General features: G+C 38.8%; 2 protein-coding genes across 2 annotated transcripts; both read right to left on the minus strand.

Annotated features, from left to right (window-relative positions):
• Nucleotides 1-89: 89 nt before the first annotated feature.
• Nucleotides 90-7,984, minus strand: LOC102794080 (interleukin-18 receptor 1-like). Its single transcript, XM_006780399.3, has 10 exons — nt 7,778-7,984; nt 5,267-5,507; nt 2,910-3,093; nt 2,649-2,793; nt 2,498-2,560; nt 2,278-2,401; nt 2,019-2,161; nt 1,713-1,856; nt 1,442-1,594; nt 90-1,343 (listed from the first exon to the last, which is right to left on the minus strand). Exons 1-10 carry the CDS (start codon nt 7,857-7,859, stop codon nt 985-987), a joined length of 1,638 nt encoding a protein of 545 aa, XP_006780462.3. The 5' UTR covers nt 7,860-7,984; the 3' UTR covers nt 90-984.
• An 8,038-nt stretch (nt 7,985-16,022) lies between these two features.
• On the minus strand, nt 16,023-22,207 carry LOC148106422 (uncharacterized). Its single transcript, XM_087839883.1, has 15 exons — nt 22,024-22,207; nt 20,797-21,052; nt 19,842-20,025; nt 19,616-19,760; nt 19,453-19,515; nt 19,234-19,357; nt 18,980-19,122; nt 18,743-18,805; nt 18,524-18,647; nt 18,270-18,412; nt 18,040-18,102; nt 17,822-17,945; nt 17,570-17,712; nt 17,321-17,434; nt 16,023-17,206 (listed from the first exon to the last, which is right to left on the minus strand). The coding sequence occupies exons 1-15, from the start codon at nt 22,064-22,066 to the stop codon at nt 17,148-17,150; spliced, it is 1,791 nt and encodes a 596-aa protein (XP_087696009.1). The 5' UTR covers nt 22,067-22,207; the 3' UTR covers nt 16,023-17,147.
• Nucleotides 22,208-23,461: the final 1,254 nt, after the last annotated feature.

Below are 23,461 nucleotides of genomic sequence, written 5' to 3' on the forward strand. Positions count from 1 at the left end.
TATGACCACCTTTGTAGACCTCAACCTGACAACAAGATTATTGTGTTGGAATTACAGTTATTAAAAGAAACAGGGGAGCAGTAGAGGTTTTTGTGTGTTTTTATTCAGTCCTTTAATTGGAATTTTGTGCTGTCAGCGTTAATGACGTTAATGCCATAACTGCATTAATGCGGCAAATATCCGTTAGGGAGTTAGCGCGGATTGCCCCGTGGGTGGGGCTGCAGGGCGTCAACAGGTTAGTGTGGTTAGCTCGTTAACGCATTAGCGCCATGCAGCCCCACGCACGGGGTGAGCCGCACTAACTCGCTAACGGAAAATTGCGGCATCAATGCAGTTATGGCGTTAACCTAATTTTAACAAGATTAACGCTGACAGCACTATTGGAATTATATTGACTATACATACATAAGGTAGGATAAAAATACATTTATTTTAATTTTATTAATATATAAGATGAAATGTGCTTTGAACATATTTGGCCAAAAGGCACAGCACTATGTTTCAGTAAGTGCAAGCAGTATGTACAAGCGAGGAAGATAAAAACTGGACAAAGAGTAGGATGATATGGCATTGGTAATAATAAATGAGAAAAGTTCAAGTATGAAAACTAGGATTTACATTCACTGAAACATTATGAAAACAGTACTTGGACTGGACTCATCAGGAGGAACAGCCTAAAGGCTGATTTAAAGATGCCTAATAACACAACAAGATGAAGCAATTTTACACATAAACTTCATACATTTAAATTCTCTGTAGCTTACTAAAACAGTTGCTGGTATTGTCATACTGTACAGAAGAAATGTTTGCAAAAACAGGAATAAAATTGATTAAATAGAATAAAATAACAATGCCGAATTAAAAAAAAACATAAATATTAATTTGTCTTAAACTCAAAATATAAGCTGTTGGTGATGTGTGTAAACTTACTCATATGTTAAGACCAGATAGAAGTTATTAATTCTGACTTAACTAAACATTTTATCATGAAGTAACATCCTGGATTGTCTGTGGTAAAAGCTTTACTGTTGGTGCCTGCTGTGGTGCAGGAAGGTAATATCGTAGCTGCTTCCAGAAGGAGGAGGAAGTCGGCATGGAGCTTATGCCCTTCCAGGTGACGCAGTTCCCAGCCTTACTAAGAAGCTGTAAAGCCTCTGGAAAGGAATCCGATTTTGAAGCCATTGATGTCTCAGTGGTGATGAAAACCAAGCGAGTCTGCCGCTCCACAAGGGCTTCGTGGATCGCACTCAGCAGGCCAGATTCTGGATCAGGGTCTGGAGAGACGGGAACCAAAACTACCGCCCGGCTCTGCTCTACGCAGTCTAGCACAGCGTCTGCGATTGCTGCAAACAACCAGATTTCAGAATGCAAATCAACTCATGAATTTCTATCTTTATTTATGTAAGTAAATGTTCTGCAGAGGATCCTTCTGAATCCATACCTTTCCCTGGTAAGACGTCACGATCATAAAGACAGAGACTGTAACCAAATTTCTCTTCCAAAACACTCTCCAGCCATCTTTTGTCGCTAGGATTTAATCCTCCAGCCGTGTCGCATTTGTAACACATTACAAAGGCATCATAGCATTTTCCATCTGAGCAAAGAACAATAAATTCTGTCACTGTTGTTGCTTTGTCTGCAGCCCACACAAAAAGCACAAATGCTTAAACATGTGTTGTCAGGTAAAAAGAAACAAAAAGCATTTCTCTCACCTGAAATGCTGCCAGACCACTTAAGAGTGTCTCTTAGGAAAAGAGTGATGTCAATCTTAAACTTCACATAGGTAACTACAGTCACAAATGTCACCACAACAATGATGACAAAGCAGACACCAAGAGACGTGTACGAACGGGAAGCTGCAGGGAAATAATGGGGAGGTTAAAATGATCAAATATCAGCTACTTAACTCTTATTTAATTGTAATAACGTGAAAGATGCCTTTTCAATCTGTCCTAATCATGCTTAACTTATATTTTAAATTGTTCAAAAAAAATACTCAAATGTTCAGCTGGCCATACCTTTTTGTTTTAGAGTGATAGTGACAAAGCTTGTTTGGTAGGCAGATTGCAGTTTACAGGTATAGTTTTTTGACAGATCCTCCTCTGACACTTTTCTGAAGATTAGAGATATTGTCCTGCTGATTTCCTCTGTGCTGATGACCCTGAGAAGAGAAGGAAATGACTGAGGCAGATCTAAACGCAGAATTCATATCTGTGCTGATGTGACTACATATAACATCAGTGTGACCCACAGAGGACTTGTGTGTGAAATATTTACTGTGTATCATTATAGAAAACTGGTAGACTAGTGTCTGTCTCCACAAATGAATTTCCACTTAACCAAACCAAGCCATCAGTGTCTGACATCATAACTGCTTTACAATCAATCATCACTGTTGAACCTAGAAAAAGCAGAGTTAACACAGATTGTTATAAATGATTAACATTAAAGCTTTAGCCAAGAGTGTGAAGGTGTATGAATATAGACAATAACTCACCTAAATCTATCTCAAATACCTGCTTGTTCTCTGGTGAAATTATCACTGCTTTCTTAGTTATTTCTGTGGAAATAAAAAAAAAAAAAAACCTTTTGAAAAGCACATATTAAAATCATTAAAAATAAATATCTGCAAAATGTGTTTTTCTTACTGTTTGGTTGGACATCAAGTTTCACCGTAGAGGTCATGTTATATATTTGACCATCATACAGGTAAGAGCGGGTGCAGGTATAGTTGCCACTGTCCTCTTTTTTCACACTTGGGAAGTAACCGTCTTTTGGTGATGACCCGCCCTCCTACAACATATAAGACATATATTTTTAAGTAGTCAGCTGTCAAATTTGGAAAAACATTAAACCCCTGTAACAATATTTTACAGTTTGGTCTCATTCACATAATCTGCTCTGTTTACCTTGTGCCATGTGATGCCGCTTCTGGTGATATTCAGGGTGTTAAAGCGAACATTTTTTTCAGGCCAATCAAACTGGCAGTCCTCCTCTGTGTAACATACTTTGGAGATCTGGTTCATTTGTTCAGAGTCTCTGGACTGCCCTGTGTATACTTTGAGGATTATCCAGGACTGTCTGCTGGAATTCCTACCAAGGAAAGAAAACAGTAACAAGAAGTTTTAACTTTCATTCTGAGCAACAAGCAAAAACAAACAAACAAACAAACAAAAAAACAATTAATTTGAAAGTAAGAGAAGATTTAAAGGATTATTTCTAAAATGATGTTCATCTACTAAGTGGGGTATTTGTCCATCAGTATTTATTATTAGCTGAGAAAGTTTTGTGCTGCAAACAGTGAAATGAAACTAACATATCTGGCATTCTGTATAAAAATCCCTCTCAGCTTCGCCTTCAGTAATCCATTCCTTTAATGCTGGATTACTGAGAGGCTCTTCTCTGACCCACAGAAACCCGATGACCTGTGATACACTCGTGATTTTGTGTATCTTTGTCTTATTTTATTTTATTTTATTTTACCTTATTTATTTTACTCACAACAAAACTCAGAAAACACAACCAATATTTTGAGTGAGAGCTACCATTTCAGGAAAATTGAATTTGATGACATGTCTCAACAAAATTGAGAGAGCCGATAAAAGATTGAAAATGAATTGTTTCTAGTGTTACATCTGCAATTTTCAGAAGAATGTCCCTCCTAAAATTGCAGAGACTTATCATCGTCTACATAATATCATCAAACATTTCTAAGAATGTGAAGGAATCTCTGTGTGCCAGAGACAAGGACGAAAATCAAGATCGAAAATGAATTAACCATGGAAACGACTACATGGGCTCCACTAAAGCAGGTTAAAGCAACACCATGCAGAGAAGAACATAATCGAGAGACGCCACCATCTTCTTTCACTCAAAGCTCTTTTTCAATGCACTGAGACAAAGTGAAAAACTGTTCTTTGGTCAGATGAAACAAAAGTTGAAAGTCTTTTTTGCAGAATATGATTGCAACATCCTACCACCATTTCAGTTTTAACAAATGAATAAATGTTTTCTATGTTCTACTTTGAATAAAATATAGCTTTGTCCCAGCATTTTTGGAAATCTGGTTGTGCATTTTTCTGAGCTTTCTGAATTGGATCATCACAGCTCTGGGGAAGAAGTTGTCACTCAATCTGGTGGTGCATTTTATTATGCTGGTGTAGCTGCAGGACGATGGTGCTGCTCCTCCAGGGGAGATGTACAGTCTCTTTGCTGCTGGGTGAGTCAAAGCATGCAAAGAAACTGTTCAAGGTGTCGGGGAGAGCTGGATGATGACTGGCCTGTTGGTTACTGTGTTTACAGTCTGTTATGCTCCTGATGCATCTGCACATATATTGTGGGTTGCTATTTTTTAAGAACTCTTCAATGCGCTGTTTGTACCTTAACTTTGCTTGCTGGATTTGTTTTTTTCAGTTCCCATCCCTGTTATAAGCCAGCCTGTTACCTGACCTGTAGGTAGCATCTCGAGCTTTGCAGATCAGAGGTTTTTAGGCTGGGATCAGCTGCACAGAGATTTGGTCTGTGCAGCTGACCAAATCTCTAAGTGTGGAACTGCCACTGCCTTGTATGCACCTGAGATGTTACAGTAAACCAGGAGCAGAATACTATTGTCTCTTGTTGGGAAGTTTATGAATTTGGAAATTTGGAAACACTGCTTTTAGTTCCACGTAGTTGAAATCACGAGCCACAATCACAGCCGCCTTCGGAGTTGCATTCATGTGCCTGTTGATCAGGCAGTACAGATCCTCCAGGGCTAATTTAGCATTAGCCCACCATTGAATATAGGCAGCTACGATCAGGATGGAGCAGAACTCCCTAACCTATTTGAATGGTCTGCATCTTACTGCCAGATGTTCTAGGTCAGGATAGCAGCATGTACCAAACAACCCACCGTCCATTTTCATGCTCTCTGGGTCTGCTCAGTGTGTATTTTGAGGCTAATCTACTTGCTGGAATTCCTGTCAGTGTTATCACAGAGATATTCAGAGCCTAAAGCTAATTCCATCCTTTAAATACAGTCTGCACTTTGTAATTTCACATCCATGAACTTGCTGACACACAGCAGTAGCAGAGGTAACACAGTTTCCTGAAATACTGCTACTTTTTTAAAAACTGTGAATGAGATATCTGCTGCAAACAAATCACTGCCTGAATGACTCATAGATTAAAAATGCACGTGCTTAAGAAAATACACTGAAATATGAAAGTTTAACATATGATAAGTAAGGTCAGTTATGTTATTACTGTATGAGTGCTTGTATCTTACTTGAGAGAGCATGAGTAGTTTCCCTCATTTTTCTCAGAGGCACTGAGAATCACAAAGATTCCCTGTTGAACCATCACCCCCATCTGCCTGTGCTCAGCTGCAGGCGTGTTGTTGTGTAGATGCATCCCCTGCTTGGTGAAACTTCTCCAGAGTGTTTCATTATGATCACACTCCTTGAAGAACTTTGCCACAATTTCCCCTTCTTTGACCCGTATTTCTTCGGGAATCTGGGGACAGACACCTGCAAAGTGAAATAATTTCAGCGTGTCATTGATTAAAATTATAACATGAACTAGTTCGGGGCTGCTTGAACAAAATGTTTGAGTATATCAGACAGAAATCTGGCTGATATAAAACTTTTTTTTTTTTAAGTCCCGGGGAACATGTGCTTCCTGCCTATCGATAAAGCTTGCACGTAAACTCATTGCTCTGTCTCACTATCAGCCAACATATCAACAGACATTATGAACAAAATGAACAACATGATTTAGAGATTTCGTTTTGCTATGCCTGTGCAGTTTATTGGCTATGGTTTAGTGAATCGTTTACGGTCTAGGTCAGGGGTCCCCAACTCCAGGCCTCGAGGGCCGGTGTCCTGCAGGTTTTAGATCTCACCCTGGGTCTACACACCTGAATCAAATGATTAGTTCATTACCAGGCCTCTAGAGAACTGCAAGACATGTTGAGGAGATCATTTAGCCATTTGAATCAGCTGTGTTGGATCACGTGCACATCTAAAACTGAAGGACACCGGCCCTCGAGGCCTGGAGTTGGGGTATCTGGTCTAGGGGTTGATCCTAGTCCTCTGCAGAGCCTGAACGATTGATGACATTTTTTAACTCTGAGCAAAAACTGAGTTAATATTACTTTGAATGAGCCCAGTGTTCACACTCTAACATGTTCTGCTAGAAAACATGTTTCAATGTGTTTTTTGTCATTATATAGCTTAACAGATTTTGTTGTTTAATTATCTGTAATTGCAGTGATACCATAGAGAAGCATCAGTCACTCATATATATTAGTAAATGTCATCACTTTCATTTATAAAATGATATTAGTCACAAAGGCAAACCTTGACTGTTTTATGTATGTACGTGCATGCTCTTTTTTAGTGGTTACAGGGCACTGCAAGATAATCATGCTTGCTATGAGTCTGAGATTTGAAGATGAACATTGATCTATACCAGATAAGCACCCTTCAACCATAACTGGCAGTGTCACGGAGAATGCAATGATACGTGCAATAAAATAGTCAAACATCTTGCAGCTGACGGAACTGAGCATGGAGCAAGAAAATAAAGTAATTAGCAAGCCAGTGATGCAAAACACATTCAAATGCTTATTTCTTAGATAGGGTGTGATACTGGTGTACTATACTCTGCGTTTTCTATCTTCTATCCGTTAAATCGATATTAAGATTGTTATTATTTAGATAAAATATATTTTGCATTTCTCCACTACGTCTATTTTTCTAAGCGCAGTAATTACGTTAGGTTACTTAATGCTTAATTTTCAAAACAACAGCTAAATGAAGAATAATGTGTTGTCACAGGGAACCATTGGAGTTTGTGGCTTAAGAAATACTTACATTTGCTTTTAAATCTTCCAGCTGCAAAGATAAACTGTCACAAATTAAATTATCACAAATCAATGAATCAGTTATTCTAAAACCGATTATTTTGTAACATTTGAAAATATGCTTTTCCATAGGTTCTTTTAAATTTATTTTTTGGGTTTTTTGCACACAAATAACTAAGAAAGCAGTGATAATTTCACCAAAGAACAACCAGTTATTTGAGGTAGATTTAGGTGGGTTATTGTCTATATTCGTACACCTAAAGCTTAAATTTTAATGAGTATTCAAATCTGTGTAAACATTGCTTTTTAAGCTCAACAGTGGTGATTGATTGTGAAGCAGCTATGCTGTCAGACTTTGATCACTTTTTCTAGTTAAGAGGAAATTCATTTGTGGAGACAGATACCAGTCTGCCAGTTTTTTTATAATGATACATAGTAAATATTTCACACACAGGTCCTCTTTGGGACTTTGGTCAAACTGATGTTATATGTGGCCACAATCAGCACAGGTCTGCTTCTAGATCAGTCTCAGTCCTTTCCTTCTCTTGTCAGGGACAATACTGCAGAGGATCAAACCCAGGGACAACAACATCTCTAATCTTCAGAAGGTGTCAGAGGACGATCTATCAAAAAGTTATATTCGTAAACTGTAATCTGACTTACAAACGAGTTTTGTAAATAAAACGAACATTTATGGCTCATTATTTATGACTTTGTAATTAAAACCTTCGCAAGTTTAGCAGGATTAGGTCAGACTGATATGAAAGCCATCTGTTAGTTTATTACAGTTAAGTAAGAGTTAAGGAGCTGATATTTGATCGTTTTAGTTTCTAATTCTCTGCTGTGTTACACGTATTTCCATCTCATTACATAATTAGCATATTATATCCTCCTGTCCCGAGGGAATGACAGTTAGCGACATTGGTCTCTTACCTGATAAAAATGTGATGAAGATCAACGACAAGATCATCGTGGTATCCTTCGGCAGAGCACTCCAAGCCCTCATTATCTGCATCGAAAACAGCGGATGATGCAATTCTGCTGTACTCCAGATGTGAATTAACCAAACCAAAAATGCGCAATGATGAAAAGAAGGGAGGGAGGTAAAAAGAAACTGAAGGAAAAGCCCCAAGTTGCGGGTGCAACAGCCCCGCGAGCTTCACTGCTTTTATGATGTATGATATCTTTTCAACACAAGTGTTGCTGCGTCCCCTAAAGCCGTTTACATCAAACTACAAGAAACTGCAAGAACGCAAGTCTACCATGTGCCTTTTCCCATAGCCTTTATGTCATTGCGAAAGCTAGGACAATGTTTTTTTCACACCATTTCAGGTAGGTGGTAACCGCTGTGACATGAATCTCATGGTGTGAAAACCCCCCAACTGTTTCTTTCAACTAGCAGTTATGTGTTTATATACTGTTTTCACACACACACACACACACACACACACACACACACACACACACACACACAGGAAAAAAATAGCATAACTCTTTTCATCAGCATCGTGGACAACACATATACTGCAGACACATATATCTAAGCTTATGCTCTAACCGCACATCATCGTTTTCAACTAATCTGCCAAAGGCCCCAAAACACATTTAGGGACACAAAGGAAACTGTGATATTTACAAGGAAAGAACAAAAGAGGAAACCCCGTTAACCCCAGCTCCTCACAGACTGACTGTATGGGGTCACATTTACAAGCATACTCATTTATTCAAAGATCATTTCCAGTGTATTAGTTTCTAATGACACACACATAACATTTCCGTATGAGCGCATATTTTCAGCGCATTATTTAGCATTAGTCATGTTTCAATCCTTTACAAAAACACAGAAAACTACTCACCTGCAACAGTTTCATCTTTCAGTCCTTGCGCTCAGCAAAGTCAATGACAGCACCACTCAGATCCAAAGCCCCGGTGGGTTCTTCTTCCCCATGTTAGCGCCACTTTATTGATTTGCTTCGCGATACATAATTTAAAACGATACACATGGCTAACAAAAACCCCCAAAACAAAACAATTGTTGCACAGTTTGCGGGCATGTTGCATAGATGGCAGGGAGCAAGGTCAGGAAGTACAGTGGGGCAAAAAAGTATTTAGTCAGCTACCGATTGTGCAAGTTCCCCCACTTAAAATGATGACAGAGGTCAGTAATTTGCACCAGAGGTACACTTCAACTGTGAGAGACAGAATGTGAAAAAAAAAATCCATGAATTCACATGGTAGGATTTGTAAAGAATTTATTCGTAAATCAGGGTGGAAAATAAGTATTTGGTCACCTCAAACAAGGAAAATCCCTGGCTCTCACAGACCTGTAACGTCTTCTGTAAGAAGCTTTTCTGTCCCCCACTCGTTACCTGTATGAATGGCACCTGTTTGACCTCATCATCTGTATAAAAGACACCTGTCCACAGCCTCAACCAGTCAGACTCCAAACTCCGCCATGGCCAAGACCAAAGAGCTTTCGAAGGACACCAGGAAAAGAATTGTAGACCTGCACCAGACTGGGAAGAGTCAATCTACAATAGGCAAGCAGCTTGGTGTGAAAAAATCAACTGTGGGAGCAATCATCAGAAAATGGAAGACATACAAGACCACTGATAATCTCCCTCGATCTGGGGCTCCACGCAAGATCTCATCCCGTGGGGTCAAAATGATCATGAGAACGGTGAGCAAAGATCCCAGAACCACACGGGGGGACCTGGTGAATGACCTGCAGAGAGCTGGGACCAAAGTAACAAAGGTCACCATCAGTAACACACTACAACGGCAGGGAATCAAATCCCACAGTGCCAGACGTGTTCCGCTGCTGAAGCCAGTGCATGTCCAGGCCCGTCTGAAGTTTGCCAGAGAGCACATGGATGATACAGCAGAGCATTGGGAGAATGTCATGTGGTCAGATGAAACCAAAGTAGAACTTTTTGGTATAAACTCAACTCGTCGTGTTTGGAGGAAGAAGAATACTGAGTTGCATCCCAAGAACACCATACCTACTGTGAAGCATGGGGGTGGAAACATCATGCTATGGGGCTGTTTTTCTTCCAAGGGGACAGGACGACTGATCCGTGTTAAGGACAGAATGAATGGGGCCAAGTATCGTGAGATTTTGAGCCAAAACCTCCTTCCATCAGTGAGAACTTTGAAGATGAAACGAGGCTGGGTCTTCCAACATGACAATGATCCAAAACACACCGCCCGGGCAACAAAGGAGTGGCTCCGTAAGAAGCATTTGAAAGTCCTGGAGTGGCCTAGCCAGTCTCCAGACCTCAACCCCATAGAAAATCTGTGGCGGGAGTTGAAAGTCCGTGTTGCTCGGCGACAGCCCCAAAACATCACTGCTCTTGAGAAGATCTGCATGGAGGAATGGGCCAAAATACCAGCTACTGTGTGTGCAAACCTGGTAAAGACCTATAGTAAACGTTTGACCTCTGTTATTGGCAACAAAGGTTATGTTACAAAGTATTGAGTTGTATTTTTGTTATTGACCAAATACTTATTTTCCACCCTGATTTACGAATAAATTCTTTACAAATCCTACCATGTGAATTCATGGATTTTTTTTTTTTCACATTCTGTCTCTCACAGTTGAAGTGTACCTCTGGTGCAAATTACTGACCTCTGTCATCATTTTAAGTGGGGGAACTTGCACAATCGGTGGCTGACTAAATACTTTTTTGCCCCACTGTATATGCAGTTTATTTACCAGCATACCCCTCTGCAATCAAAGGTTTCACAACAGGTTCCTGTTATAACCAGTGGAGTTAAAATGACAGCTACAAGTTTATAAAAAGGATTAGGATTTTATTCATGACTTAGAACTATGACTTACACATATAATGGAGCTTTTATAATGTGTCCAATTATGAATATAACAATCCAATAGAGGAAGAGCCTCTTTGACAGTTTTTTGAGTGGGCCTCTCCCATTTCTTGCCCACTGGGTATTGCCCCAGATGTTCCATGTGATGTTACACCTTTCCATTTGGGGATATTTTAACAGAGCTGACTAAGTTCACTTAGGCAAAGCACACTTGATGCAACAGTTTTACCAGACTTGCAGGTACACCCCATGAGGAATTTCCTTGATCGGCTCAAATTTCCAGTGGTTACCCAGAGTTTTCTTTTATTTGAAATTCTGATCCTGAATAGTGCTGTAGAAAAAATCCTGTTATTGCAACTACATTACTCAGTGTATTTATACTTACAGGCTGGTGTGATTTGCTCTCAGGCAGAGGGAGAAGCAGAGAGCTGTTGGGAACTAGTCCATCCTGTTTAGCCTAGTGTACGTCATCTGAACATGAGTTTGACTGTATTGTTTAATCACTCAGTTTTTTCACACTTTTAGTTTACTTACTAATTAGTCATTACCTGTAGAATTACCTGATAGTTTCCTCCCCTTATTCAGGGTTTAGTAGTCAACTTCAGTGTTTAATGTGACTTTTGTTTAATGCACTGTGTTGTGTGCCAGTGTTAAGTGGAGATGGAACAATATTCCTGATCTACAGAGACAAAATGAAGGTTTGACTACTGACCGGCTGCCTAGGTAGAGATACTGTCATTCTTTGTGTTGGAGTACCATCTTCTGGCACATTTAATGCTTGTTTAAAATATATATTTGCATTTTTTTTGTACAGCAAAATTTGGATAATTAACCTTCTTAATGGGATTGTAATGTGAGTGTCTGAATCCCGTTACCTTGACCTTTAGTCCTTATTTTTATTGTAATGGGTCCCCCCCCCTTTTTTTTTTAGAAACCACACCATAGCTAACCTTCATGTACTATAACACCGAATATAAAATAAAAATCCTTTCTTGCAACTCGGACCCCTGGATGTCAGTGGTGCAATCCCGGGTTAAAATGGCTTATTGGTGTGTGGAGGGCAGATGGCTAGAATCCTTCAAGCTTATAGGAAGGCAACAACAGCTCAAATTACCTCTTGTTAACCAAGTTATGCAGAAGAGCATCTCTGAATCCACAACATGTTGAACCACACCAACTCCCACTCCTGAAGAATTTGAGTTGAATTTCCTTTTTTACTTTTACAAAGTATGTTTAACGGCACTGTTTTGTACTGTGTCTTTAATCTGTTGCAGGGAAGGTTGGAAATGACAGCATTTTTCTTGATGTTGTACATGAGACTAAATGCGATAATCAGCATATCTGAGAGGGTTTGTGTGGAAGAAATTAATGCCCATGAGCTTGAACAATTATTGCTATAAACAGATAAACAATCATTAGATTAATTTAAACACTGCCAATGTGAAGTCATTATTACATAAGAACAGCATTCTGCAGGTTTATTTGCATTCATCCAGTGACTTACTGCCACCTTGTGGTCCCATTTGACTATTAAAAAATGGGTAGTTAGTGTGGTAAGTTTTGCAGATGATTTGCAAAAGTTGCATTGTTTGCGAAACAGAGTTCATTTCAATATAAATGCCCATTCTGCTAAGAGTCATGCAGTATGAAGCAAGGTTGCAGAATAAGAGAAGATATTCCGCTGCGTGTAACTCACCAACAGAACAAGCGCACTATGCTAGTTGTAATCAGAAAATCACATACATATAGACAGGAATAAATAAATGATTGTTTGTTTATTTATTTTTAAATAAGTAAATAGGCCATACGTCAAAAACATTAAACGTAGGCCTGCAGTTGCAGTCTGGAAGAGAGAATCGTTATAAATGGAAACACACTTCAGCAACGACAGCAAACCATGCAACAATAATTTATCGTGTTCTGTAGCATTCTTACACACTTACATCCCTTACAGCCCCCTTACAGTTATTGTTTTCACTTTGCTTTTGAACTTTGTGTTTTGCTTTATTGGAATTACTGCTATCAGCCAAATAACAGTTTTCAGTTCCATTCAGCCCCGTATGTCTGCATTTTTGTCCTCCACACACATTCTGCAGCCTCATGACTTGCGGAGATTATGTTATGATATGTTATCTGGTTCCATTGCCAGTGGAACCAGGTAACTAGTCTTTACTGATGATGTGACTGCTTTGATTTGATTTGATTTGATTGAATCTTTATTTTGAACATGTTAAAAAAGTACAACAACATAGAATTAAAAGAGACAAATAAACAAAGCAAAACAAAAAAGAAAACGAGCAACCACAACTACAAATATCTGTCATGTTCAAAAAGGAGCAGGAAGAAGCATGAGCTTATTTAATCCCACCCCTTTTCCACTATCTAGTAATTTATAGACTCCAGAAATACCTCCTTGCAATCACATTATATGTCATGTGGATTTTTTTTTTTTATTTATTTATTTTTAAAATTTTAAACTTTTTTTCTTTTTTTTAAATATATATACATATATGTTTCTATCTATCCATACATACGTATTTACACATACGCACATTTACACATTTTCAATAACCCCATTAACACCTCAAAGGATACACAACCTACAAATATATATATATACCCATACCAACATACCCGTGCACCCGTGCACCCGCACACACATGAAAATATTAGACAAGAACACCCTATCAAATCTCTACCTCTTCCCTGTACCCTGTAAAAACCATCTCCTTAAACTGCTTTTTAAACTACTACTGCTGATACAAAGTAGCAGGATAAGCTGTCCAGTGTGCATGTCTATACTCTCTGCACAGGGCCATTTGTTTTTCCTTTGATTCTCATATTAAAAGTGGTCTTTGATGCTTTCTAAATTTTGCATGTATAATAAGAAATGTTTAGATACTGTAAGTTGCTGGCAAGTAGTAAAATGTATTGATTGGCCAATATGTATGGTATCCCCCCCCCCCCAACCCAGATTATTGAATGTGTGTTTCATGCAGTGCAGTTGATACCAAGTAGTTGATGAAAGACAACACTGCAAGTGGGATTCAGTTTAGTAACAGAGCTGTCCCAGTTTACTGGTGGAAGTATTGGTATTTTTGGTATAATGAGCTGGGGAACGGGAGTTCGAAGGACACACTGTTGTGGCAAATCCACTTAGCCCAAAAAATGGATCGGACATCAGTTATAGAAACAGTAGTCTTTATATAGGACTTCAAAAAAAGGGTGTACAACACATAAAGTAACTGACATCAGAGCAACATATAATGGCTTCCTGAAAACTTTTCTTTTCCTAGCTAAACCTGAGTAACTTCCATCTCTATGAAGTATCTAATGAAAATACGTATTAAATGCTCTTTTTGACAGAAAATTAAATCTATAATTAATAGCTCTCACTAAACATGTGGCTAGCAATTAAATCATTTACAAAATAATCAAAATGCTGTTATCAAACAATAAACTGCAAGAAAGTTACAACATACACCCAGTCCCTCTCCGCAAGTCTTAGTTTGTCTCACCTGAGGTGAGCAGAGGAGGAGAGAGTCCAGATATCAACATCAATGAGATATGTTAACTTTGGAGTCTCACAGTTATTAAAAGCAGTACATGTTACATTGGCAGATGGTGAAGGGCATAAAGTTTGGTCACAGAGTTTATCATCTTTAATAACAAAAATGTATAAATACAAAGAAACACTTTTTTTTTTAAGTCTATTTGAGTTGTGTTTCCAGCTTTTTTGTTACACCTCTTCTGTACAGCACAGGAAAAAAAACACCTGTGCGTCCTCTATCATAGCCCTTCCAGCAAGCCTGCTCTGTCCTCGAGATGCATTTTATGAAATTAGACATCCAGTAAGATGCCACACAGAGATTATTTTTGGGGGGTTCCACATACAGAGGAGAAACATTTACTGTGACAATAATAAATGGATAAACAAATTGGCTGGGAATCAACACATCTTTATTCTCTACAAAATCTGATTGTATTGATTAATTTGTTACTCCTACTGCAGTTGTGCTCATCAGTAAAAACACACTAGGTAGGTCAGTGTATAGGTAAATATTTCCACTATTAAAGAGTCACACCAGGACTTGTATAATAAACTCCATAAACCCAAGAATGAATTTCAATGGATATTATTTTGGTATTACTATTTTTTTCCCTTTTCTACAATTGATGTCATCAGAGCCTGAAGACAACCATCACAGTTTCATGTTTTATAAAAAAGAAAATAATAAAAATACACCTACACAAATATAATATGCTAATGAAACATTTATATCATTACTAAGACTCGATGATTGCTTTTTTTGCTTGTTTGTTTTACTTCTCCTTTAAATAACGATGTACCCGTAATAACATTCACTACAAAAAAAAAAAAAAAATCTATTATGATAAAAATCTTGGTTTCAAGCTTAATCCTTACTCTTAGATAAGGAAATTAACCATACCAGTGTCATAACCTAAGGAGTAGAAAGGCTAATAAAGTAAAATATGATATCAACTACTAAAAAATTACAAATGACTGCACATAAAGTAAGCTGAGTCAATATGTTTGATAAGCCGCCATAACATGAACATTATTAATAGTTGCAAAACTGAACAGTTATTTACCTCCAGAAGCGTTCGTGCATAAAAATGCATGAAAATGACTTCAGAGCAATACAAACTTCAACCTTTTTGCTCTTTACGATGCAATAAATTAAAGCAAGTAAGTCATGTTAAATACATTACAGAATTAGAGTTAAGCAACTTCCAGGGTTAATATACCACATTAAACATTTTCTGGAAACACTGTGACATTTTCCTTAGTAAAGGGAAATGCAGCTTTGAGGCTGTCACATGAGTGGATGTCTGCAGATGCATTGCACACATACTTACACATTGCAAATGTGTGAGTATGTGTGCTGTCCATAAACATTATAATCAATCAATCAAAGCTTTATTCGCCACATGCAGGTTGCCCTGCAGTGAAATGGGGACCCCCCCCGACCTTACACACAACACAGACATTACATGGGGATACAAGTCGGAGATCGGTAGCGTTACAGAAAAACACTGAAATATACACTACAGTGGGAAAGTACAAGAGGAAAAAAAGAGACCTCTACTCATGCTGTGCTTCCATGGTAGGACAGCATGAGAACAGGAAACAAAAAAACTCCTCTGCACAAAAAGCACATAAATGTCCACAGCACAACTTTGTGAAAGACATGACAAGCCACAGGATTGGGTGGGGGGTGAGGAGTAATCCGAAGCGAACACAGCAGCTGCCCTGCACAGCGCTACCATTCTAGCGCAGCACACAGCGGGCTGTGTTCCCCCGCAGGAAACAAGCATCGAAGGAACAGACTAAACACAGTCGTTATCAGGGTGTTGTTTTTTGGCTCCAGCCTCGAGACCGCCGCTGGCGCCAAAGGGGTATCCGCATGAAGTGATGGTGCTTTTTACTTTAGTGCGAACAGCTCATTTGAATTTTAAAGCAGTTCTACAGTCCAACACTGGTCTCTTAATCTCCCGTTGGAGAGCTGCGAGCTTCGCCATACTTGCGTTCTGTGATGTTGTCATTTCTTGTGCTCAAGGAGCCGATTTCTGAGAACTCACGGCAATGTGCCTCCCCGAGATGTCATCCAATTTTGCGCCCAGAGATGTTATTCCGAGCGAGCCCTTCTGAGATGTATCCAGTCTGCAGTCAGAGATCTTATTCTGAGTATTCACAGCAGCCGTAGCCTCTCCAAGATCTTATCCGTGCTGACCCAATGAGCCCATTTTGAGAAACTCACGCCTCTCCCATCATTCCAATCCCAGCGGGCAGCTTTGTGGGGGTTTGAACAGCCGGTTCCGCTTTCTTAATTCTTCGATAAGTCAGGGCCAAGCCAGCTCCGATCCGCCAGAACCCTGTTACCATGGTTCAGAATAGGTAGATATTTTCAGCACTCAGGCTCACCCAAGCCCAAACTTCTCTTTGAGAAAGGGGTGTCAATTGCATTTAGGGACCAGTTGATCCAATCCATAATTCCTCTTTTAGGTTTTAGAGAACAGACTGTGAAAGAATGTTCCAGGGAAAAGTAATAAAAAACACGAGACAAGACAAGGACATGAGGAGCTAAGCAGGGAACATAAGGGAGAGGAGAGGAGAAAAAGTGTGACCGCCTTCGCTGAGAGCCAAACGAGAAGGTTTGGCTCTTATATGAGCTGGTACAGGCCCATGACCCATATATCACAAAGAGAGACATATGTTTAATTTTTTTTCGTTGCTAGGCGGATGCCAGGCACCTGGCAGTGTTCAGGTGTCTAAAATAAACTCTGAATGTACCTCTACCTGTATACTCATATTAAATCTCTGGGTGCTCTCTGTGGGACGGGCAGGTAATGGCGTAGCTTCTTTCAGAAGGAGGAGGAGTGCAACATGGAGCCCTTTCAGGTGACACAACCTCGCAGAGCTATGAGGCCCCTGGTGATGAACCTGTACTCAAGGCCTCCTGCTGTTTGTGTTTAGAAGCGAGTCTTCAAACGATGCAGTTTCCCTGTCTTATCATAACAAAGAAAAACAAACAATCACACTGAAGTTCACTTCAATAAAATGCTATCGTTAAAATGACAAAAAATATGAATCTGTAACACATGTTTATAATAGTATCCCACCTGGGGCTCTGTGATAGAAGCCAAGATTTTTTTGCAGCCAAAGAATGATAGCTACTGGTAATACCATCAACACAGCGAGAAAAATGCATAAACCCATGGCGAGATGTGAAACAGCTGTAGGGAGTAATGGAGAGTAATCAGAACATTAACAACACACTAAGACACTTTTATTTGGTCAGAATGACGGTGACACCCTTTATTGAAAAATAAACAAAAAATACAGATTACTCTGAGTTTACTGATTCATACCTTTTTGCTTCAAGGTGATGGTGACAAAGCTTGTTTGGTAGTCAGATTGCAGTTTACAGGTATAATTGTTTGACAGATCCTCCTCTGACACTTGTCTGAAGACTAGAGATGCTGTCATGTTGATTTCCTCTGTGGTGTTGACCCTGAAAAGGAGATGAACAACATGATTGAGGCAGCTCTAAAAGCAGAATTCAAAGCTGTGACAGATACAAAACACATCAGTTATATAGAAACTGTGTGTGAAATATTTACCATGTATAATTGTAGAAAACGGGCAGAGTGCTATTTGTCTCCACAAATGAATCGCCGCTTAACCAGAACAATTCATCAATGTCTGAAGACGTGACTGCTTTACAATCAATCACCACTGTAGAGTCTAGAAAAGCAGAGTTTACACAGATTTTATTACTGATTAACATTAAAGCTTTAGCCAAGAGTGTGAAGGTATGTGGATGTAGACAATAACTCACCTAAATCTACATCAAATTTTTGGTTGTTCTTTGGTGAAATGATCACTGGCGGAATAAACGGTTCTATTAAAGAAGAAACAACAAAAACAAAAATCTAAAACCTTTCAAAAAGAACAAATAAAGTCTAAATAAATTGTTACAAAATTTGTTTTTATTACCACTTGGTTGGACATCAAGTTTCATCTACATATTTATTCATAAAATGACTCAAAGTGTTCAACTGACCATACCGTTTTTTTTTAGGGTGATGGTGACAAAGCTTGTTTCATAGTCAGATTGCAGTTTACAGGTATAATTGTTTGACAGATCCTCCTCTGACACTTGTCTGAAGACTAGAGATGCTGTCATGCTGATTTCCTCTGTGCTGTTGACCCTGAAAAGGAAATGAACAACATGATTGAGGCAGCTCTAAAAGCAGAATTCATAGTTGTGACGGATACATAAAACATACCAGTTACATATAATCTGCGTGTGAAATATTTACCATGTATAATTATAGAAAACGGGCAGACTGCTATTTGTCTCCACAAATGAATCGCCACTTAACCAGAACAAGTCATCAGTGTCCGAAGACGTTACTGCTTTACAATCAATCACCACTGTTGAATCTAGAAAAAGCAGAGTTTATACAGATTTTATTAATGATTAATATTAAAGCTTTAGCCAAGAGTGTGAAGGTGTATGAATATAGACAATAACTCACCTAAATCTACCTCAAATTCTTGGTTGTTCTTTGGTGAAATGATCATTGGTGGTATAAAAGTTTCTATTAAAAAAAGAAACAAAAAAACCCCCAAAATCTAAAACCTTTTGAAAAGCACACGTTAAAGTTTTTGAAAATAAAATGTCACTAAACCTGTTTTATTACCACTTGGCTGGACATCAAGTTTCATCGACATATTTATTTATAAAATTACTCAAAGTTTTCAACTGACCATACCGTTTTGTTTTAGAGTGATGGTGACAAAGCTTGTTTCATAGTCAGATTGCAGTTTACAGGTATAATTGTTTGACAGATCCTCCTCTGACACTTGTCTGAATACTAGAGATGCTGTCATGTTGATTTCCTCTGTGGTGTTGACCCTGAAAAGGAGATGAACAACATGATTGAGGCAGCTCTAAAAACAGAATTGATAGCTGTGACGTTTGTATAAAGCATATCAGTTATATATAATCTGCGTGTGAAATATTTACCATGTATAATTATAGAAAACGGGCAGACTGCTATTTGTCTCCACAAATGAATCGCCGCTTAACCAGAACAAGTCATCAGTGTCTGACAACATAACTGCTTTACAATCAATCACCACTGTTGAATCTAGAAAAAGCAGAGTAAACACAGATTTTATAAATGATTAACATTAAAGCTTTAGCCAAGAGTGTGAAGGTGTATGAATATAGACAATAACTCACCTAAATCTACCTCAAATTCTTGGTTGTTCTTTGGTGAAATTATCACTGCTTTCTTAGTTATTTCTTTGGAAATTAAAAAAAAAGAAAGAAAAAAGGCTGATATTTTGAAAAACACATATTAAAGTCTTTGAAAATAAAAATTTACAGAATGTGTTTTTCTTACCGCTTGGTTGGACATCAAGTTTCACCATAGTGGTCATGTTATATATTTGACCATCATACAGGTAAGACCAGGTGCAGGTATAGATGCCACTATCCTCTTTTTTCACACTCGAGAAGTAACCGTCTTTTGGAGATGGCTCGCCCTCCTACAACATAGCACATATGTTGTATATGGAAAAACAGTAAAACACTGCTTTGATCTTATTCACATAATCTGCTCTGTTTACCTTGTGACATGTAGTGCTGTTTCTGGTGATATTCCAGGTATCAAAGAGAATATTTCCATCATGGCAATATAAAGTGCAGGACTTATCTGTGTAACATGTTTTAGAGTCCTGGGTGATTTTTCCAGACTCTTTGGACTCCACTGTGTATACTCTGAGGTTGATCCAGGAACGCCTGCTGGAATTACTGTCGAGAAAATAAAAAATATATAAAGTGTTTAATTTCCTTCTCTTTTTGAATCCATCACTTCAATGTTGGATTAGTGTGATTCTTTACAATTCAGAGAAGATGAATCTGAATGACTTTAGTGATCCTCGCCATGCTGGTCATGTCCAGTGAAAACATACACATCTTTGACTCTCCACCTGCTCTATTTTTGCCAGCTCCAGTCTCCAAAGCAAACATCATAGCAGGTCTCACTCCTATCTTGTAAAACCTTCCCCTTCACTCTTGCTGTTCTCCTTCTGTCACACATCACCTGACACTAGTCTCCACCCGCTCCACCCTTCCTGTGCTCTCTCCTTTCCCTCTCTTGTGCATTGTCTATTCCTCTAAATTGTTAACTCCAGGTATTTAAACTCATCCAAGTTCATGACCTCAACTCCCTGCATCTTTGCTTTGCAGATGTTAGCATTTACGACAACCTAGCATCCTCAGTTGTGCTTTTGGATTCTTCTAACCTCGGATGATTGTCACATAGATGTTTCACACCATAATGCCAACAACCTGGTTCAGGACAAAGATAAAAATCGCTTTTCTGGTGCCGAAGGATGTTCGATAACAAGCTTTCAAAAATAACCACAAGATAAAAGTTGCTCTGGTATCCTGTAGTGTAGGAAATAGTAGTTTATATCAGTGTGTGGGCACGACATCTATTCATAAATGAGGTGTGTGGCTTTGCTTGATGTCAGTCTTAGATAATTAAACCGTTAATGTGGGAATTGTATTAAATTTTACCGAAAAGAGCAGGAGTAATTCCCCTGATGGTTTACTGAAGCTCTGAGAATGACAAGGATTCTTCCATGAACCAGCACACCCATCTGCCTCTGCTCAGCTGATGTTGACATGTTGAAGAGTTTCATTTCATCCACGGTGTGACTGGTCCAGAACACCTCAGCATCTCCATCACGGTACTCTCTGTAAGAAGGGCACTGCAGTACCGCCATCTCACTTGCCTTGACATGTACTTCCTGGAAACTCAGTGGGCACACACCTGTCAATGACATTCGCAATGACATATGAAAAAAAGCACTGTTGTAGACTAAAAGGATCAAATTTGTCCGATTAATCTAACTCCGGTTTCGCAGTGCAGTCACTACCAGTATTCTACTTTTAGCATGAGCTGATGTCACAGATATCTTTAAATGCCACATAACCACAGAGTGCAGGCAGCACAGCTAACAAACACATCATAAAGCAGTTGCAGACTCATCCTTGTGAATGTACAACTAACTATTATCCTGTGCACTTTTCTGTTTCACTTTTCTTCTTTTCATTTTTTTTTTGTTCATCAACAGAAGGATAAGCCCCTTTTGATGTCATATGAGCATCACTGTGATTTGGTGGAGAAACATAAGGAAGGTTCTTACCAGCAGGTAGACACAGGCTACAGCTTCATTGCAGCTTAGTTTTACATGGTAGAGCTTAGCTAGCCGCATACGAAGCCAAGTCATTTTAATTATGCTAGATATATTTGAACTCAAGTCTCCCTCTAGTGGCAGCAGGAACATATTCATTTTTCCCCAAAACTGCCATTATAGGTTTTGAAGGAATAAAGAAAGTCATTTTAACATCTGACCTGTTTTTCTTTTTATTTAATTCTTTTTTGTGTTCAGTGAGTGTTATGTCTACTGCATTTTAGAGATATCTGTTGAACCAATCAGTTTAATCAGTTTAATCTTCAGTTCAGTATGTTGGTGTACAGTTCTGTACCACTTTCTTCTAAATGAGTCCAGTGCTTATATTCAGGCAAAATTATTAATTGTCCTTTTAAAGCTAGGTGTATAGGTGGTAAAGTACATAGTAAACCTTAGCTGAGCTATTAAGCCATCAAGTATGTGACCTCCTGTGCTGGAATTCTAGCTATATGACTGGCCTATTAAAGGAACAGATACCCTTTAATACCCCTATATACCCTTTGCTTAAGTTCACTTCACCTATAAAATGTGAAGGTCTAAATCTTACCTGGCCAGAATAACAAAAGGACCAGAAGTATGTTTCCCTTCATATCGTCAGTCTGAGGAACACCTATAAAGACACATAGAGAAAGTGAAACTTTTCACTTCCCCAAGAAAGAAATAGTGACAAACATATCCACGTGAGGAAAAAAAAAAACCATAATCACGAGCGAAAATGAGATCCTCGAGGGTAAAACTCAGGGGCGTGCACAAATAAGAGATCGCAGGGGCGAGAGTGCCTACTGTGATCTTGGCACTGTCAGGTGGCCTGGGAGCAGAATCCTTCGCGCGAATCAACTGAGCCGTGTGGAGGGCGGGGCCTAAAGGAAGAGGTCCTAATGTGGTTGGTCACTTTGGTGGCCATTTCAGGTCAGTTCATTTAATCCTGTCACACCCAGGCTGCAACAAAAACCTGTTTTAAACCGTATTTGTGCACCTTTTATGAAAATACAATTCGCAGAATTCATTATCAACAGTTATTATTTGCGGTGTAGCAGTGGATGTACTGACAATTGTCCCTATGGTGAATGATTTGTGTGTGTGTGTGTGTGTGTGTGTGTGTGTGTGTGTGTGTGTGTGTGTGTGTGTGTGTGTGAGAGAGAGAGAGAGAGAGAGAGAGAGCTTTACTTGGGACAAAGTGGCCATAAAGGGCTTTAGAACATGTGCAGCACCTAATATGTGTGAAGTGCAGAATCCTGTAGGTAATTAAATGGTTATGGGAAGTTTGAAGCTACTGATAAGATTGTAATGTATTACTTGGAATGCATACAAAAACTGGACATGGTCAGTCCCATGCAAACAAATCTGCAGTACCAGCCTGGCCAGTGAATAAAGTTGCTTCACACTGACATGAATACTTAAAAAAATGCAGCTCTCAGTCCAGTAACACAGTGGTAATGCAAAACCTTTCTTTTTCTTTTCTTTTTTTTTCTTTTTTTCTTTCTTTTTTTTTTTTTTGCAGTGTTTGTGATTTGATAAGCCTTAGAACTAAGACTTTTTGACCCATCAGCTTTCATATCCTTTTACTTTCAGGATGTGAAAGTGACCTCTGCAGTAACATCCCTGCTTCTGCCAACTGGTTTTTGGTGTTTTTTTCCTTCGAAAACCAAAAGAATATGAAAATACCACCACAAGTAAGAGCAATAAATTCAAATAAGGATGCCTTTCAAATCATCTGTGATTAACAAATCACTAAAGATACAAAAAAAAAATTATGCTTAGATGGGAACACTTAGAAATAAGCTGGGTGGGAGATTGGGACAATAAGCAAACAAGAGCTACATCTCAGGGCTCAGTTACCATGTGAAATATTAAAGTTCATGATAGCACAGTTAGAAAAGGACTGACTTGTTTGGCAGGCTTGCAAAGAGAAAGCCTGTTCTCTCTAAGAAGACCATGGCAACAGATTTAGAAAAACTGCATCTGAACAAACCACAAGATATCTG

The sequence above is a fragment of the Neolamprologus brichardi genome, chromosome 1, assembly GCF_056152115.1.
Source record: "Neolamprologus brichardi isolate AB-2024 chromosome 1, ASM5615211v1, whole genome shotgun sequence".
NCBI classification, from domain to species: domain Eukaryota; kingdom Metazoa; phylum Chordata; class Actinopteri; order Cichliformes; family Cichlidae; genus Neolamprologus; species Neolamprologus brichardi.

Excerpts from the sequence above, each read along its gene's own strand:
- LOC102794080 (XM_006780399.3), bottom strand. The coding sequence starts at position 7,859 with ATGCAGATAATGAGGGCTTGGAGTGCTCTGCCGAAGGATACCACGATG. Across the intron at positions 5,508-7,777 it reads CTTCATCACATTTTTATCAG|GTGTCTGTCCCCAGATTCCC; the intron begins GTAAGAGACCAA and ends TTCACTTTGCAG. Across the intron at positions 3,094-5,266 it reads AACTACTCATGCTCTCTCAA|GAATTCCAGCAGACAGTCCT; the intron begins GTAAGATACAAG and ends TTTCCTTGGTAG.
- LOC148106422 (XM_087839883.1), bottom strand. The coding sequence starts at position 22,066 with ATGAAGGGAAACATACTTCTGGTCCTTTTGTTATTCTGGCCAG. Across the intron at positions 21,053-22,023 it reads CCTTTTGTTATTCTGGCCAG|GTGTGTGCCCACTGAGTTTC; the intron begins GTAAGATTTAGA and ends TGTCATTGACAG. Across the intron at positions 17,435-17,569 it reads CATCACCTTGAAGCAAAAAG|CTGTTTCACATCTCGCCATG; the intron begins GTATGAATCAGT and ends TACTCCCTACAG.